The 15,870-nt window shown below is 35.2% G+C and overlaps 1 protein-coding gene and 1 pseudogene across 1 annotated transcript in view; one reads left to right on the top strand and one right to left on the bottom strand.

Annotated features, from left to right (window-relative positions):
- LOC126715379 (polygalacturonase-like) overlaps positions 1-4,873 on the top strand; it is a 48,055-nt gene extending 43,182 nt beyond the window's left edge. Inside the window, exons 9-11 of the mRNA XM_050415958.1 lie at positions 4,137-4,245; positions 4,344-4,469; positions 4,572-4,873. Of these exons, the coding sequence (XP_050271915.1) occupies positions 4,137-4,245; positions 4,344-4,469; positions 4,572-4,802 (466 nt within the window). The 3' untranslated portion in view covers positions 4,803-4,873. The remainder of the gene's footprint in view (positions 1-4,136; positions 4,246-4,343; positions 4,470-4,571) is intronic.
- Positions 4,874-8,518: 3,645 nt separating this feature from the next.
- Positions 8,519-15,168, bottom strand: LOC126715381 (uncharacterized; annotated as a pseudogene).
- Positions 15,169-15,870: the final 702 nt, after the last annotated feature.

Below are 15,870 nucleotides of genomic sequence, written 5' to 3'. Positions count from 1 at the left end.
AGGCTAACCTTGACCATTTACCTCTACAAATTAATTGCATTGGGCCTCTTTCCCAACCCAACCCAACCCAATTCCAACCTTGGGCAAGGCTGCAAGTTCGCCCCCTACAACCACTATGAATTGTTTTCTTTGATTAGTAAGTTAGTTTTTATTTGTTCTATTTTCATCATTTTCCTTTTTTGACTTATCTTTACAAACTACAGAGAGACAAATCCGTTTTTACAGGATAAAATTTGCTATATTCCTAGTAATAATCTGTTGTTCTCCCTTAAATTTGTTATATTCTTAGAATTTTTTTTTCTCCCTTAAGTGTTTCTAGACCTTAGGCGCTATTAATTTGCTATTATTCTAACGGTAATAATACCTGTCTTGACCAACTTTTTTCTTGTTGCAAAAAATTGCACTTGCTTATCTTAGATCACGTATAAATAGTTTCAAAGAAGATTGTCTTCCTACACATACAATCCCAAACTTGAGCACTATAGCTGTAATCATCTCTCTCTCTCTCTCTCTCGGGGGTATTGCTTCTCTTTCTTTTTAGTTGAGAGTTTCTAAAAAAATAAAATGTAAACCACTCAGTGGAGTTTCTTACAAATAAAATGCAAACCTTAGTAATGTTTTAAGAGTTTTGAGAATGTCGAACGATTATCAGGTTTGGTTGCAAATTACACAAGGGAATTAGATAAAAAATAAAGACATAGATTTCCATGTAATGCCCTTTTTTTGAGAATATGGATTCCCTTTAAAAAAATGTTGGTATCCACTATCCACATTCTCATACCTAGATAAAGTTACGGCTTTTATTTACCAACAATATTTTAACTCTTATTACTTCTTTATTAATTTATCCAGTTATGACTAATCTTCAATTTTCCTTGTTTTTTCTTGTAGATGACCCACTAATTCTACAACTATAGTCGAGCTGTACGTACGTCTCAGAATCAATAATGAAAGCCATGGTGAGAAATGAGAAGCTTGTACCCTTTGGGTTTTTGATAATAATACTAGGTTTGGTTAAAACTATAAACATTAATATTTACTTTTCTCTTTGCAGGTTGTGTTTGCTTTGATGCTCATTTTTGGGCTATTTTCTGCTGATTTGCCTTTCTCAAGTGCCCAAACGATTTTCAACGTGTTAGATTATGGTGCTAAGGCAGATGGGAAATCAGATGATTCCAATGTACATTTTATTAATTACCTTGTGAATTTTTGTTTCTTTTCTCCCTCTCTTTCTAATAAATATAAAGCCTAGCTGGTATATATAAATTGCTAAAAATTATGTACTACGTACAGGCATTTTCGGCAGCATGGAAGGCTGCATGTAGCGCAGCAACTCAAAATCCAACAGTCGTGGTGCCAAGTAGCAAGGATTTTTTGGTTTATCCTCTTACTTTTCAGGGTCCGTGCAAATCTAGCAACATTTCATTTCAGGTAACGAGAAAGATGAATAGTGCAGAATATATTACTATACGATCAAATTTAGATACAATTGCTAGATGCATATTCTTTAATTAAATTTAAATAATATGTTGTATTGACCTATAATATATGTAATGTTATCATTTTTTAAAGGGTAAAATGCAAAATTGACCTTCTAAGTTTCTTCGGATTTCATTTAAGTTCTCTAATTTTACTTCTATTCATTTTAGTCCTCTAACTTTCAAGTTTATTCAATTAAGACTTTTTCATCAACTTTTGTTATATGTTGTGGTTAATTTTTCAATTTCATAATTTTTTCTTCAAATTTTTAAAATTAAAAAAAAAAATTCAATTAATGATTAAAAAAATATTTTCCAAATTTTTTTTTTCAAAAATTTTTAACAAAACTCCATGGACATGTAGAAGAGAAATGCTATACCCACTCGGACCAAGACATAACTTTTACTTGTTCAAATAACAATTAAGGTGAAGCAGGGTCAGGAACAACGAATCTCTTTATGATAAACAGATTCATTTTGCAAGTTCGTTATTACGGGTAGTTCCTACAAAGGATCGGACCAATGACGTATACAATACTTGAATTCTCGATGTAGATGCTACATAGTTGGTTCTCATCCTTCAGAGACTACGAGTGTAATAGAGCATCCGTCGACAAAGACCTTAATTGAATAAATCTGTAATTTAGAGGATTAAAATGAATGAAAGCAAAGTTAGAAGACTGAAATGAAATCTGAACAAAGTTAGAGGGTCAATTTTGCATTTTAGCATTTAAAAAAAAATCAAATTTAATAGTACAATTGGGTTTTTAAAATCAATTGAATAATCTAAAATATTGTACTTAATTTTTCTCATTTCTTTTTTTTTTTGATATATATATATATATATATACATATTCTATAAAAATGTTTATATATATTCTATTAAACAATAAAGAAAATAATGTAAATGATTGAAATTTGTACAGGTAATAGGAACAATTAATGCGCCATCCTCACCAAGTGTATGGAAGGGGCGTGACGCAAGAAGGTGGCTAATATTTCATGGTGTGACCGGACTCCTTATCTCTGGCAACGGCACCTTTAATGGCCATGGCTCGGAATGGTGGAACCTGTCTTGTGCTCAACGCGCTAATATGGTACGTACGGAATATATATGGATACAAATCCTATATATATATCGTCGTTTGCCGCTTTGTAATTAGGTTTTTTTATTTTTTATTTATTTTTAATCTTAGATTTAGTTAAATAATCTTTAAAAATGAGATAGAAATAGTATCTTAATTTATAGGATCTTTTTTTAGGTGAGAATTGATAAAAGTTTGAAGTCTAAAACTTAAGAATTAAAAAAAAAAAAAAAATTACTCTGTTAACTAATATGTGTTTTTAAATTTAAAATTATTTAACTAAAAAATAGGAGTATTTTAGAGAATCCTATTTTACATATATATAATAATTGGTATTAACCATCTTTAAATTAAAGTTCAATCATAATTAATCTTTGTATTTTCTCCCCCCAAAAAAAAAAAAAAAAAAAATCTCTATAATTCACTATCCCACATGTCTTTTTTTTTTTTTTTTTTCAATGTCTAATTCTTTCTTCTTCTTTTTTCTTCCCCAGACCGGATGTGCTACAGTAGTACCAATGGTAAGTATCGATATATCGTTAATTTTATTTTTGTACCATATGCATTGGTATTTTATTTATTTATAGATATGATAGAATTCAAATCTTTAACGTTTGCTCTATGTAGATTACTCTTTGTTATATGCATGGTGTTTTTATGATTAATTAAATAAGTGCAATTTCTTAAAATTTTTTTTACTATATATATAATATCTATTTGTACGGTGTATTGCAGGCATTGAGTATCATATCTTGCAAGCAAAGTACTATTAGTGACATTCACTCCATTGACAGTGCCAAATTCCATGTAGTGGTAAATCAGAGTAGTGATATTTTGGTTCAGAATATGCATGTAACAGCTCCAGAAAATAGCCCTAACACTGATGGCATTAACGTTCAATTCTCTCAAAATGTCCTTGTCAACAACTCTGTCATAGCTACAGGTAAGAAATTTTAGTCACTTTTGTTCAATCAAACTAATTAATATGCAATCAATTATAAAAGATTTATAAGCTGACATGACAAAGATATATGAATTAACTCAACATTGCATTATCAACAGGTGACGATTGTGTTTCCATTGGAGAATTGTCATCTAATATTACCGTATCATATATTACGTGTGGACCAGGTCATGGAGTAAGGTGGGTCATCTATCTACTACATTTCTTTCCATGCTAGAAATCCTTTATTTCTTCAACCTAATCCTCTTTTGATTTTGGAAAAAAATATTTATCATGCTACTTTGTCTACACATTCACCCCACGCTGTGTCGGAGAAAATATACTATAATAATTAGGATCTAAAAAATAAAGTGATAAAAAAGCATTTCCACATCAAGAACTTATATATTTTTTTACATTTAATTAGATAAGATAATCATTCAAATTAAGAATAAAAAAGGGTCTAAGATTTGTTGTTGAAAGCGAAACTTCTTGGTTACTATAAAGCAAAAGGCTAGCTAGAATGCAATTTCTTGACTTCGTGTTGGTTACCATATTAATTTATCACCTTAGGCATGTACGTTTGTAACAAGTGATTAATTTCTTATATTCACGTTTGTTTCAAAACAGCATTGGAAGCTTAGGCAGGTTTGGAAATTCTGTCAAAGTCGAAGACATTCATGTGAAGAAAGTTAATTTCAAGGGAACAACAAATGGAGTTCGGATCAAGACATGGCAGGTAGTAAATCTAGACCAATTCTTCTTCTTCTGTTTTTGGAGAAATAATTATAATGTTTTGTTATTTATATCTAATACTTTAACAATATTTGTAAAAAGATTGGACTAGGTTACGCTCGAAAGATTTCATTCGAGCACATCACCTTGGAATCAGTACAAAACCCAATATATATCGATCAAAATTACTGCGATATTAATGGTACAAGAGGTAATTGTGAAGCAAAGGTAAATCATACAAAACCCTGTTATATTTAGAAAGAATAGTAGTTAATTTCTTGTAAGATATATGTGACGCAAATTAATTAAATTTAACTTTTCTAACTACAGACAACGGGAGTTCACATAAGCGAAGTGACCTACGATGACATAGTTGGAACATCAAGCTCAAAAGAAGCAATTAACCTCAATTGCAGTCAATCTTTTGCTTGCACTGGAATAAAATTGAGCAACATAAAGATTGAATCAGATAAATCTGGACAACAAGTCGTCTCTGAGTGTGCTAATACCCATGGCACTAATTCTGGAGTGGTTCAACCTAAGTCCTGTCTACAACCTTGACTGATTTGGGACATCATTCAAGGCACTCTATGAAAAGTTTCTCATATATATGTGCCGAAAATGTCAAGAAAAAGTAGAAAAGAAGCAAAATTGTAAGTTAGTGACTGATTTTTTCACTGTAATAATTGTGTTGTGCCAGATTCATTACTACTGGTTAGAAAAATAGTGAACAGCCACTACAAAATTTTGCTAATAAAACGTAATGAAGAAATTGAGAGTAGTGTGGTATTTGTTACTAAATGGGTGTGCAACTTGGAGTGTAAATGGAGGACCCCTTTATGTATTGTCTTTTACTACTGCTTCCGCACGTGGAGATCTCTAGCTTTTCTATTTTTTTTTTTGGTCATGTACTCGTGTGAGACTACGCATTTCATGGACCAGCGCTTCTATACGAGTTAAATGGGCCAATTGGATCGGCCTCGTTTCATCTAGGCCTCTCTCTCTCTCTCTCTCTCTCTCTCTCTCTCTCTCTCTCTCTCTCTCTATATATATATATGTGTGTGTGTGTGTGTGTGTGTGAGAGAGAGTGAGAGAGAGAGAGAGAGAGATATAGAGAGAGGATGGCAATGAACGTGATGGGGTCAGATCAGGGGTGTCTCAATCCATTTTTGGGATGGGCAAAATTTGCATGAGGCAAGAGCAAGGTTGGTCAAGAGTGAGGTAAATTGAAGGCATTTTGTCATTCCTAATGAGATGGTTTTAGTAATTATGAGATTAAAATGAAAGTAATTATAGGGGCCTTTTTTGCATGTTGTGCGTTGGGCTGGGCTGCCTCCCGCGGTAATGGGCCCGAATGTTTCTGAGTAAGGAAGTTGAGACCGGTCAAACTGTAACTCAACTTGGGCCGGCTTGCACACAAACTATGCCTCGTCTGCCAGGAGTGTGCTTACGGCAGACAGAACTGTTTCAGATGAGTTACGACAGGCAGATATAATAATACCAAAACAGAGTACTCTGACTATTTAATGGAAAATGGCCAAGTAATCCCTACTTAGAAAACGTAATTACAGTCAAAACAATGTCATTTACAAAGAAAGTAAAGGAAAAAGAAGGTAACATGAATTAATCAAGAATGTGCATAAAGTCAAGTTTAAGTTTGGTCCGCAAAAGCAAAACCAAAGAGGGAAGAACGCCTCCTCTCAATGCAAATAATCTCCCAGGAAAAATCCTGCCATGGGGATTATTGGTTTTGAGGGAATCGAACCTGAATGGTTAATGCCTAAAAAGAATTCCTGTTATGTTTTGGAAGAGAGCAGGATTTAAAGGGGGAGAGAGAGAAATCGACCTACTGGTGCATGCCCATTGTATTATCTCTCTTTTTTCCTTCTGTTTTCTTTTTATTCTTTTCTTTTACTCCGCGATACTCTCTATTTTTTGATCCCCTGCTCAAGGCACGACAAGGGTCCTTTTATAGTGCTTGTCGTAACCAGATTTTACCACTTTGCCTCTTAACCGCCTTTGTCTGGTCTAGGCGTACTTGCCGACCACCAAAGGGTTCGTCAGTCTGCCACTCACCCTTGCTCGACAAAGGTAGGTTTGTTTCATTCGTTAGCCCACCGTAGCACTCTTACCTGCCACGACGTAAATGCTTTCCCTCAAGTCATGCACCTAACGGTTTCCCTCTCAACCTTGCCTCTTTTGGGTGGTCTGTCATCCCAACAGGACGTACCTCCCAAAAAGGGCTTGGGCAGGAGTCGCAAAATAGGTCTTTTCCCCTCTCCCCACCACCAAACCATACCCCCCTTACCTCTTACCTCTGACCCATGACCCCACCACGTCCCATATTGGCTGGGTACAGGTTGGGGGTGCCTAGTCTTGCGCGTGCTTTCCTTTCATATATGTCCAGAAATCTGCTTGCTTCTCATGTGTTTGCCGCGGTCTGGAGCTTTGTTTGCACAGTCTGCCTTACTTCTTCGTTCTTTTACGTGGGCCGTTCTATGTTTCCCCGCTCCACTCACGAGCTGGGCTTTATTTGATGATGGGTCTTACATTTCTTTGGCCCACTCCTTGGTTTCCTTTATTTCTTGTAATGTTGTTCTGTTATTCCTGCCGTAACAACTTAATCTTGCTGGGCCTCTTTTGGGCTAACCGTTTATTCCTTCTCTCAGTGGCTTGGCATGGCCACTATTTTGCTTTTACCTATGGGCTCCTATGTCCCTTTGGGCTTTCCTCTGGGCATCCTTGGCCTGTTTGCTTTCTTTGGGCTTCCTCGGCCCATTTGCTAATTCCACACTCCCATGGGCTTTTTACTAACTTCATTGGGCTTCCCTGACCTAATAACATTATTCTCATCCTTGGGGTTTATGAGCTTGCCATAAACCCCTTACTTTCTTAGTTTGAATTTCCTTGGGCCTGCGGCGGCCCTTTCTCGCTTTTTTACCTCATACACTGCCCATGGGATGCTATTTCTTTCTTTCCGGGCTTCTTTGAACCCACCTGCCTCTTCAAGACCCATTTGTTTATTTCTTGGGCCTGTGAGCCATTATTCCTGCCGCTTGGGCCTAATGATCTTGCTGTCTACTTTATCAATTCTTTGTTGCCCTTGTTATTGGGCTTTCTTTCTCACAAATGGCCCTCAACAGTAATTAAGGAAAAGTTATGAGAGTGTCAAAAGAAAGAGAAAAAGTAAGTACGGTTGACCATAAGTTAATTAGAGTCAGTTGAAAAGTAAACCTACCGTTTGATCTGACTGTTTCAAATAGGAGTAGAGTGGAGCGAGCAAAACCTATCATTGTCTCATTACTTTTTCAAGGCAGAGAAAAGTCAAGTAGGACAAAGTAAGATAGGTTGGAAAGTTTTTACCATTTCCTAAACTCATGTAATTTGTATAATACTTTTTTTTTTTTTTTTAATCACTAAGACCATGGAAGACTTATTGGGGTCTTATGGATTATAGAATGAGAACTACGGAAGCTGGTACCACAGCGAGGACAAATTGCAATTTTCCAAATAATAATAAAGAATATTGTATATGTACAAATGAATTTGTTGGTGAACGTAACTTGCTTATGCATCCAAACACCTATATTAAGCGAGGAGAATGTATCTCATGAAATCGACCTTTTACTGCATGTGAAACCCATGCATACTATGGGAGAGTCAGAGACCACCCTCTCACAAAACCATTTCTTAATACTTTTTCAGCGTGTAAAATAGTTAGCTTGTACAGTTAGGACAAATATTGACCCAAGTGGTCGATTCTTGGTATTGGGCCTAGAGTTTAAGAAAGTAGAGTCTTAAAAGGGAACAAGCCCATAGTCTTTAGTGGGCCTAAGCAAATCATTCACTGCTTATTGCTTTTTATTCCCTGGCCCCAATTTGTTCACTCCCCTATTCTACTGCATAGCCTGCATTAGTATTTATATTTAGTACTGGCCTTATCTCCCAAGAGAGTCAAGAATGATTATAGTAGTTATAATTATAATAAAGGTTTGTTTAGCAAAAATAAAAAGTATAATATTAGAGAGGTTTAAAAATGAAATCAATTTCAAGCAGGTTTGACAGAGTTCAAAAAAAAAAAAAAAAAAAAAAAAGCTTTCAACATGTGAAAATAATTTTTTCTAGCAATTTGTAAGTTATTTTTTTAAGGTTTCAACTTGTTCATACAACCTATTTGCAAAAGGCTGAAAAAGATACTATACCAAATAGACGCATATCTATAAGTAACACTCATACATTTTTTCCCCTCAAAGGAAAACAAAATTATGGGAAGGATGAGAAAAGAAAAAAACTTTTATTTCTCTCCTTCTTTTAAGGCTCAAGCATCTATGGACTCCACAAAGAGCAGTGGACTCAGAAAGATACTTGGGGTCAATTGGGGCCTAGTATTCAGAATCATCATTCATACTACCCCTGACAATATCACTTATACAAACTAGAAACTACAGAAATTACAACATCTTCATGTCCTCAAGATTTAGCCCCAGTAGTGAGTGTCAATTTGTCTCCATCTGTGAATGAAGTGGGAGAAAAATTTAGGGTCGGAACTAGTTTGGTTATATTCATGGATATGTCAGCTGGGGACTTGATGCCTTGATCAACCTGGAGAATTATTTAAAGAACAAAAATCACCAAAAGGTAAACATAATAATCAATGTGATTGCATGATCCAATGAAGTGAATTATCATAAGCTAGTAAATATAATTAGAAATGTGCATCCAACAGGTGAGCTGATAGATGGTTAGGGGATGAAACAAAGAGATGGTGCACAATGATTAAGACAGCAAAGGAAGAAAAGGCAGGTAAAGCACCTGGTTCTCAGGCATTTAAAAAATTAAGGATTAAATCTTAAATGCTATACATACTGAAGATGCAGACACTGCTTTGATTAACAACGTATTGTATCCTCTGAAACCCGCCACAGCCTCAGCCATTTGTACCCGAGATACCCTATCTGGTCCACCAACATTTAGTAGCAATTGCATTTGCTTACCCTCTGGTTCAACAATTTTGATTGTCAAAATCATTAATACAGACATACAATTCAGCACAGAGAGAGAGAGAGAGAAGTCAAAGCATATAGAAAAAGCAGAAGGTTGGCAACATCCATAAAACATAACCACAAATAAAACATAAAGGCTCCAGATTTGGACACTCTTTCCTTACATAGGGATACTCTTCCACAAACAAAGCATTCAAAAGTATCATTTGCATGGTATCATAGAACAGAAGGCAATTTTGATATTGCCACATGGCCCACACCGTAATCAGGACTGTCCTTTACCAGAAGATGGATATCCTGAATGTAAGAACCAAATGAATGATGAGGTGAAAAAATAACATGTTGCAATTTATCATCTATGTTACCAGTATTTAAACTTCGATATTGTAAAATTATACCTGATATCCATCTGCTTGTCAAAGCTCATATGATAGCTACAACATCCTTGACATACACTGGGCAGCCAAACTCGATTGTCATGGAAGAAGTCCATCTTTTCTCCTTTAGAGAGGACACCATCAATCCACTGCATCAATTAAGAGCCACTCCTTTGGTCATGTACAAAGTAATCATAATATCCCATTTATCAACTGTTTTCTAAAGCTGTAAAACTATAATCATCCCAATAAAACTTTCTATATATGTAATGTACCCATCCTATAAAAAGGTACCCCCCCCACCCCCATCTCTCTCTCCAAGTCAGACCTATCTCACGGCAACACATTTAAACCAGTCACTTGAAAAGTCAATAACAACAATATATGACTTTGAAAAATTATTGACTCGTCACACACATTACGTAAACTGAAAACTATAGCTTCAATTTTCTTAGACCGCTTAAAATCATTTTGGTAAAAAAAGAAAACATTTTCCGAGTACTGGCTGTTGATGTTTCCACGGGATGGTAATTGCCAATTACATGAAAAATTGCTAGTGCTTATATTATTATTAGTCCCATCTCCAACAAATCAATTCCACTATCTGTAACTCCATCCTTTTGTTATGTTGTCAGTTGTCATGTTAGCCACAAATATGTTAGCCAAGAATAGTGAACAGTATAATTTAGTTTTGGTGTGCAACACATCAATGGAGTAAACTCTGCATGTTCGTGCAATTCAGTTCAAAGCAGGAAGAATTCCCCACAAATCGTTTATAAATCAGTCAAAAGCCAGTAAACACAACTTGTTCTAGCATCTATGAGATCAAGGTAAGTAGGTACCTCAATCAGATTAACTATGATTGTAATTTTATTTTATTTTTGGTTTTTCTCTATTTTAAGACAGTGAACTGGCAAACAAGATCAGTTTCGAATCATTCTATTAATGGTATATCCAATTTTATAAACCATAAAGAGCAAAATTTCAACACCGAAGAGTTTTAACTTCAATGGATGATGACTATGAATGGATGACACTTTCATAATGAAAGGGATCATTCTCATAGCAAGGATTTGGCAGGTTGCAGAACAATATGGGCAAACTATATGCTGAAAGCAACAATAAGAGAACTTTGAAACGAATGCGTTTGCTTAGAACATAGCCATCAGTAACAAGCACTCAGACCTGGTGTGAGAAAGACAATTTATTCTTCCATTCACTTATAAAGCCATTACATTTAGCAGTCTCTAATCAGATGCAGCTAAGATAATAGCCAATAAACTTGTGAATGTACCACATAAGGTCTACATTCTACCTACACACCTAAATTGGAAGCGATTTTGGAACAGGTGAGCTAGTCTGTGGCCCAAAAATGATACTGCTTCTCAAAATTCGGAAACAAACTGCTCTGCTGCCACTTTTGAATTTTCATAAACGTTCACAGGAACAGTTTCATCTTCTTCCTTGTAGAAGGACTTTACCCCTTCATAAACTGTTTGGGAAATTACATCATAAACAATCTAGCCACAAATATTTTACTGCCAAATAGAAAGATAAATGGATAAGATAGGGAATAGCTGTATCTGAGATTTGTTTTGTCCAGCTAAATAAAAAATATAAAAGCTCAATGACTTAGAGCTCAAATAGCACTTTCTCTTGCAATAAGAACAAGGTGGAGGGTGAGGACAAGGATTCAAGATCCACTAGGTGCATGTGTAATTTCACAATCCAGCTGCAGCTAGTCAAGGTACTAACAATTTTGCAGGTATGAGAAACTAAGCTTAGATGACTAATAATAATGGAAAGAAAATGCCTGGACCAGAACACAAGAAAGGTTATTTACTGTATTTACTTGCGCTGGTATGTCATAACTTGTATGCATGCTGTCATTGGCGTGGAAAAAAAATCATAATGTGTAACTGCCCCAATATCTAATAGTGGTATTTCAAAAGGTAGGGCCAATTAAATCAAATGAGTACAAGATGAGACTTGAGAAAAGAGGAATTAAGCCAAAAAAGTGTTGTGGTCAATTCACTCAATTGCAATAAAGGCCTATGAATGTACTTTAATCTTGCCATGTTTGGTGTTTAGGCTTTTGAGTTGGCTAAAGAATTGCAGCCACCTCTAAAATGAAATTTAAAGTATCCCTTAAGCTATTTTTTAATTTACAAAAAAAAAAAAAAAAAAAAAAAAAAAAAAAACCAGTAGTGACAGGTTTGTGTTGCAGCATTGCTTAATAAGGCTTAAACTCAAGCTTCCGATATTTTTTTGATAAATAGGTCAAGCTTCATATATTAATTCTTATAAGCCATAGGTCTGCACTCTTGGTATCTCAAGACTTCAGGACCATATATACAAACAATAAGAATACTTAACAATTCATAGTAATTACATTTTCTATTTTTATTACCTCCAGTAATTTCAGCAGTACTTACCTTGATCAGTTGACAAGTGAATCAAAAGGGTACTACCCTCTTTAAAGTTTGATAATCAATCAACAAGAGAAGATGACACATTAACAGACAGTGCATCAGCAGGATCCATTTCACACACACGAGGCACTGAGAGTGCCGCACAATTCACGACCACATCAGGCTGGCATTCCAAGCATGACATACTTGTCAGTACTTGAAAATTTAGATAGAAGTTCATCTGTTTTTAAAATTTAAAAATCTATTCTTCTTTTTTTATTTTTTTATTTTTTTTTTATATATAAATGAAAAAAAAAAAAAAAAAATCAGAAACAGCAAATTAGATTTATATCGCATATATGGTAATTGTCAGCAGACAAAGCTTTTTAGAATTTCTGATTTTCTGAATTCTGCCTAGACCACTAATGACTAAGACATATGGACCTCCATTTGTGGTAACTAAAAGTTGGATAATTCTCAATTCTGAACTTGACAATGAAAAAGGAAGATGGCAATTCAGTTATACTACTTTCATGATTTCCAATAAATTTCCTGGGGCCAAAAAAAGGTATGAATCAATAGAATCCATTAAAACGACTAAAGATTCCAGGTGGTCTGCTTCTGGGGAGCTATCTGATGACAGCAATTTCAGGAAGTTTTGGAAGTACATTTGGAAGCTAAATGTCCCTCATAAAATACGCCACTTTACTTGGAGAGCATGTAAGAATATCCTGCCCACAAAGGATAATCTAGTAAGAAGGAAGGTCTTAGCTGATGGTTGCTGTGATGAGTGCAAATCATAGTTGGTGTCATCAGGTCACGTGTTTTGTACTTGCCCAAGGGCTCAAGAAATTTGGGCTATGACAAATCTGATCCCACTGAGCCAGAATTTCCCTTTTAACTCTTTTCTGGACTTCTTGTGGTTTGCTGTCATGATTGCCAAGTGGGAACAAGCAAAGGTGGAGAAAGTCATCATGATTTCATGGAAGTTATGGAGTAATAGGAATGAAGTGAGGAACGGCGGGGTGAAGAAAACTGGGCAGGCAGTAATTCATGGTGCATTAGACTATTTAGTGGAGTATCAGTCCAGTCAAGCAGGGGAGATTATGCAGAAAACGAAGTGCCCTGCTTCATGGACCCCTCCACCTTTAAATGCTTATAAAATCAATGTGGATGGTGCTGTTTTTGCTGCAAATAAATCGGCTGGAGTGGGCATTCTGAATCGGGATGAAGGCGGAAGACTGATTGGGGCAGGTAGCAAGAAATTACAACTCCCCCTTGGTGCCATTGAAGTCGAAGCAAAGGCCATAGAACTCGGGTTGCAGTTTGCAAAAGACAAGCTCATTCAGGACTTTGTGCTTGAGTCTGACTCCCAAATCTTAATTAATGCGCTGAAGGAAGTGTCTCCTCCCCCCACGGCTGTGGCTGCGCTGGTTTATGGATCTCTGTCTACATCACATGAGTTTAGGAAGGTTGTTTTTCCACATGTAGGGAGGCAGGGCAACAGGCCCACTCACTCATTTATCAGCTAAACATGCACTACGCATTATTGATTTTTCTGTATAGATGGAAGAGACTACTTGTTTTCTGGAACAAAAACACCCACCAACTAAATTCATAAATTTGTCTAATTTGCAATCCAGAAATCAAAACTAGACTAACAATAGCGAATATAGTTGCTGTTTTGGGGTGAAAACAGAACAGACCAGTCCTGGCCAAATGAGTGTGAAATGGGTTCAAATCCTTGCCCAGTTTTTAAATCAACATGGAAAGAAAGCAAATGAGGAAGGACATCAAGCAGAGGTTGAGGAAGGTTAGAGTGGTAGGTGAATGCAAGATCATATTTAAATGGGGTGCCTTGGATCTCTGAAAAGCCTTGCAATATGTGTTGTCCCAAATAGCCAGTGCCTACCACCACCAAAACTTTCTTCCTATTACTCATATCTCTTATCTCTCTCTCTCAGGAATTGTTGGGGTTGTTGTTTTTTAAGCTTTTTTATGGAATTGGAAGATTATAACTGGTGCTTTGATAATTGGAATGGGATGGGCTTCTATCTTTTTGCAAATTTTGGTAGTTCGGTAAGGGAAACTTTCTGTTGTCAGTGTCAGTCAGAGGGCTGTCACAACACTGCCAGTGTTTCTCACATTGCCTGAAAGTGAAGGAATGAAATGGTACAGTGGGCTTGGGAAATGGGGGATAGAATTATGGGTGACAATTGGCAAAGGAAAAGAGGTTGGGTCCCAAAGCAGAAACGTGTCAATTCCGATTTTAAATTTCAGTTTTTCTGAATTTTGTTGATGAATTTTTTTTTTTTTTTTTTTGAAGAAGAGAAGATACATATATTTATTAATTTATTAATGTCTATTTCTTTTTTGGTAAGTATTAAAGCCCATTTAAAGTTTGGATTTGAGTTGTTCTTAATTTCGTGGTAGATAAAACAACATGTTAATTTGGTATTTTTTTAAGTCCATAAATGTTTATATATATATATATATATATATGAGAATCAAGCCCATATATCACATATATACCAATTGAATACACAAATAAGTAAATTACAAAAAAAATGTGCTAAAAAACACTGAATAATTCCCCAAGAAATAAAGATAAATTTTTATTATATCAACATTGTCAAATAGAAAGAAGAAGCAAACCGAACCAAAAAAATAAAAAAGAGAAAAAGATATCAACCAAAAAATTAAAAAGTCCTGAAACACACCATAAAATAATCATAAAATTTGAGGTAGCCACAAAAATTATTAGATCCCATTGCTTTTCTATTTAACATAAAGTTACATAATCTATCATTTTCTTCTAGTAGAGTACTTTATTCACTTTGTCAGGAGTTTGTGACGTTAAAATTATCACAATTTTTTTTTTGGTGCTAATTTTTATAGTAAATGACTGTGGGAAGTACTATTCATAGGTGCTCAATTTTATTTATTTATTTTTTCTTATAAGCATTAAGCAATCAACTGCTAACTTCAGTACATCGCAATCTATCACTTGAAAGTTGAATGCACACAGCCCTATAGATTCACTTACTTAGTTGAATCCTACTCCTTCCCCAATTGAAAGGTCACTGTCGCGGTGTTATCGCCACCGCCGAGCTCCATACTGAGACCTACCCCTTTTAAAAACCCCAACTAGAACTAAGCACTAAACCAATGTTACAAACTGCCTATAATTTTTCAATGGACATTTCGCCACTTATAATTGATTAATAGGTTCCATTTCGCCACTAAGTTAACATATTACTGATCTTGGTACTACTATTGTAAGAATTAAGGAATAATAGGTTTAATATAGAGAAACAAACAATATTGGTTTTGGTCAAAATGGGAGGTTTGACTATGGTGAATTGGTGGGGGTGTTCTTTAGTAGATGAGTATGGTTTGCACATTATTGAAAATGGCAGTGTGCCCTTATATTCAATTAAAATTTCATACTTAATCGCTATATGGCTATATGGCCATGTGGATTAAAATTTCATGTACGGTGTTTTTTGTCAAAATGGGAGGTTTGACTATGGTAGCCTAGTGGGGGTGTTCTTTAGTAGATGAGTATGGTTTGCATATTATTGAAAATGGCAGGGTGCCCTTATAGTCAAGTGAAAATATTATTGCGTATTCTTGTTGTGATAATCATTTTACAAATACAAAGCTCTTATAAGGTGAGGGGTAAAAGTTGGGGTTCAAACCTCTAAGCAATGACAAAACCAAGAATTTGTATTTAGGTGGCCGAATAAAAAAAAATGAGAGGATTAATTTTTTTTTTTATCTATAGTTCTAATGTCTATACTACTACATCCATGCTTAGCATAATAATTAAAATATA

This window comes from Quercus robur, chromosome 2 (genome assembly GCF_932294415.1).
Source record: "Quercus robur chromosome 2, dhQueRobu3.1, whole genome shotgun sequence".
In the NCBI taxonomy this organism is placed as follows: Eukaryota; Viridiplantae; Streptophyta; class Magnoliopsida; order Fagales; family Fagaceae; genus Quercus; species Quercus robur.
Note: the sequence above shows the minus strand (reverse complement) of the source record. Positions and strands in the feature narration are given on the sequence as shown.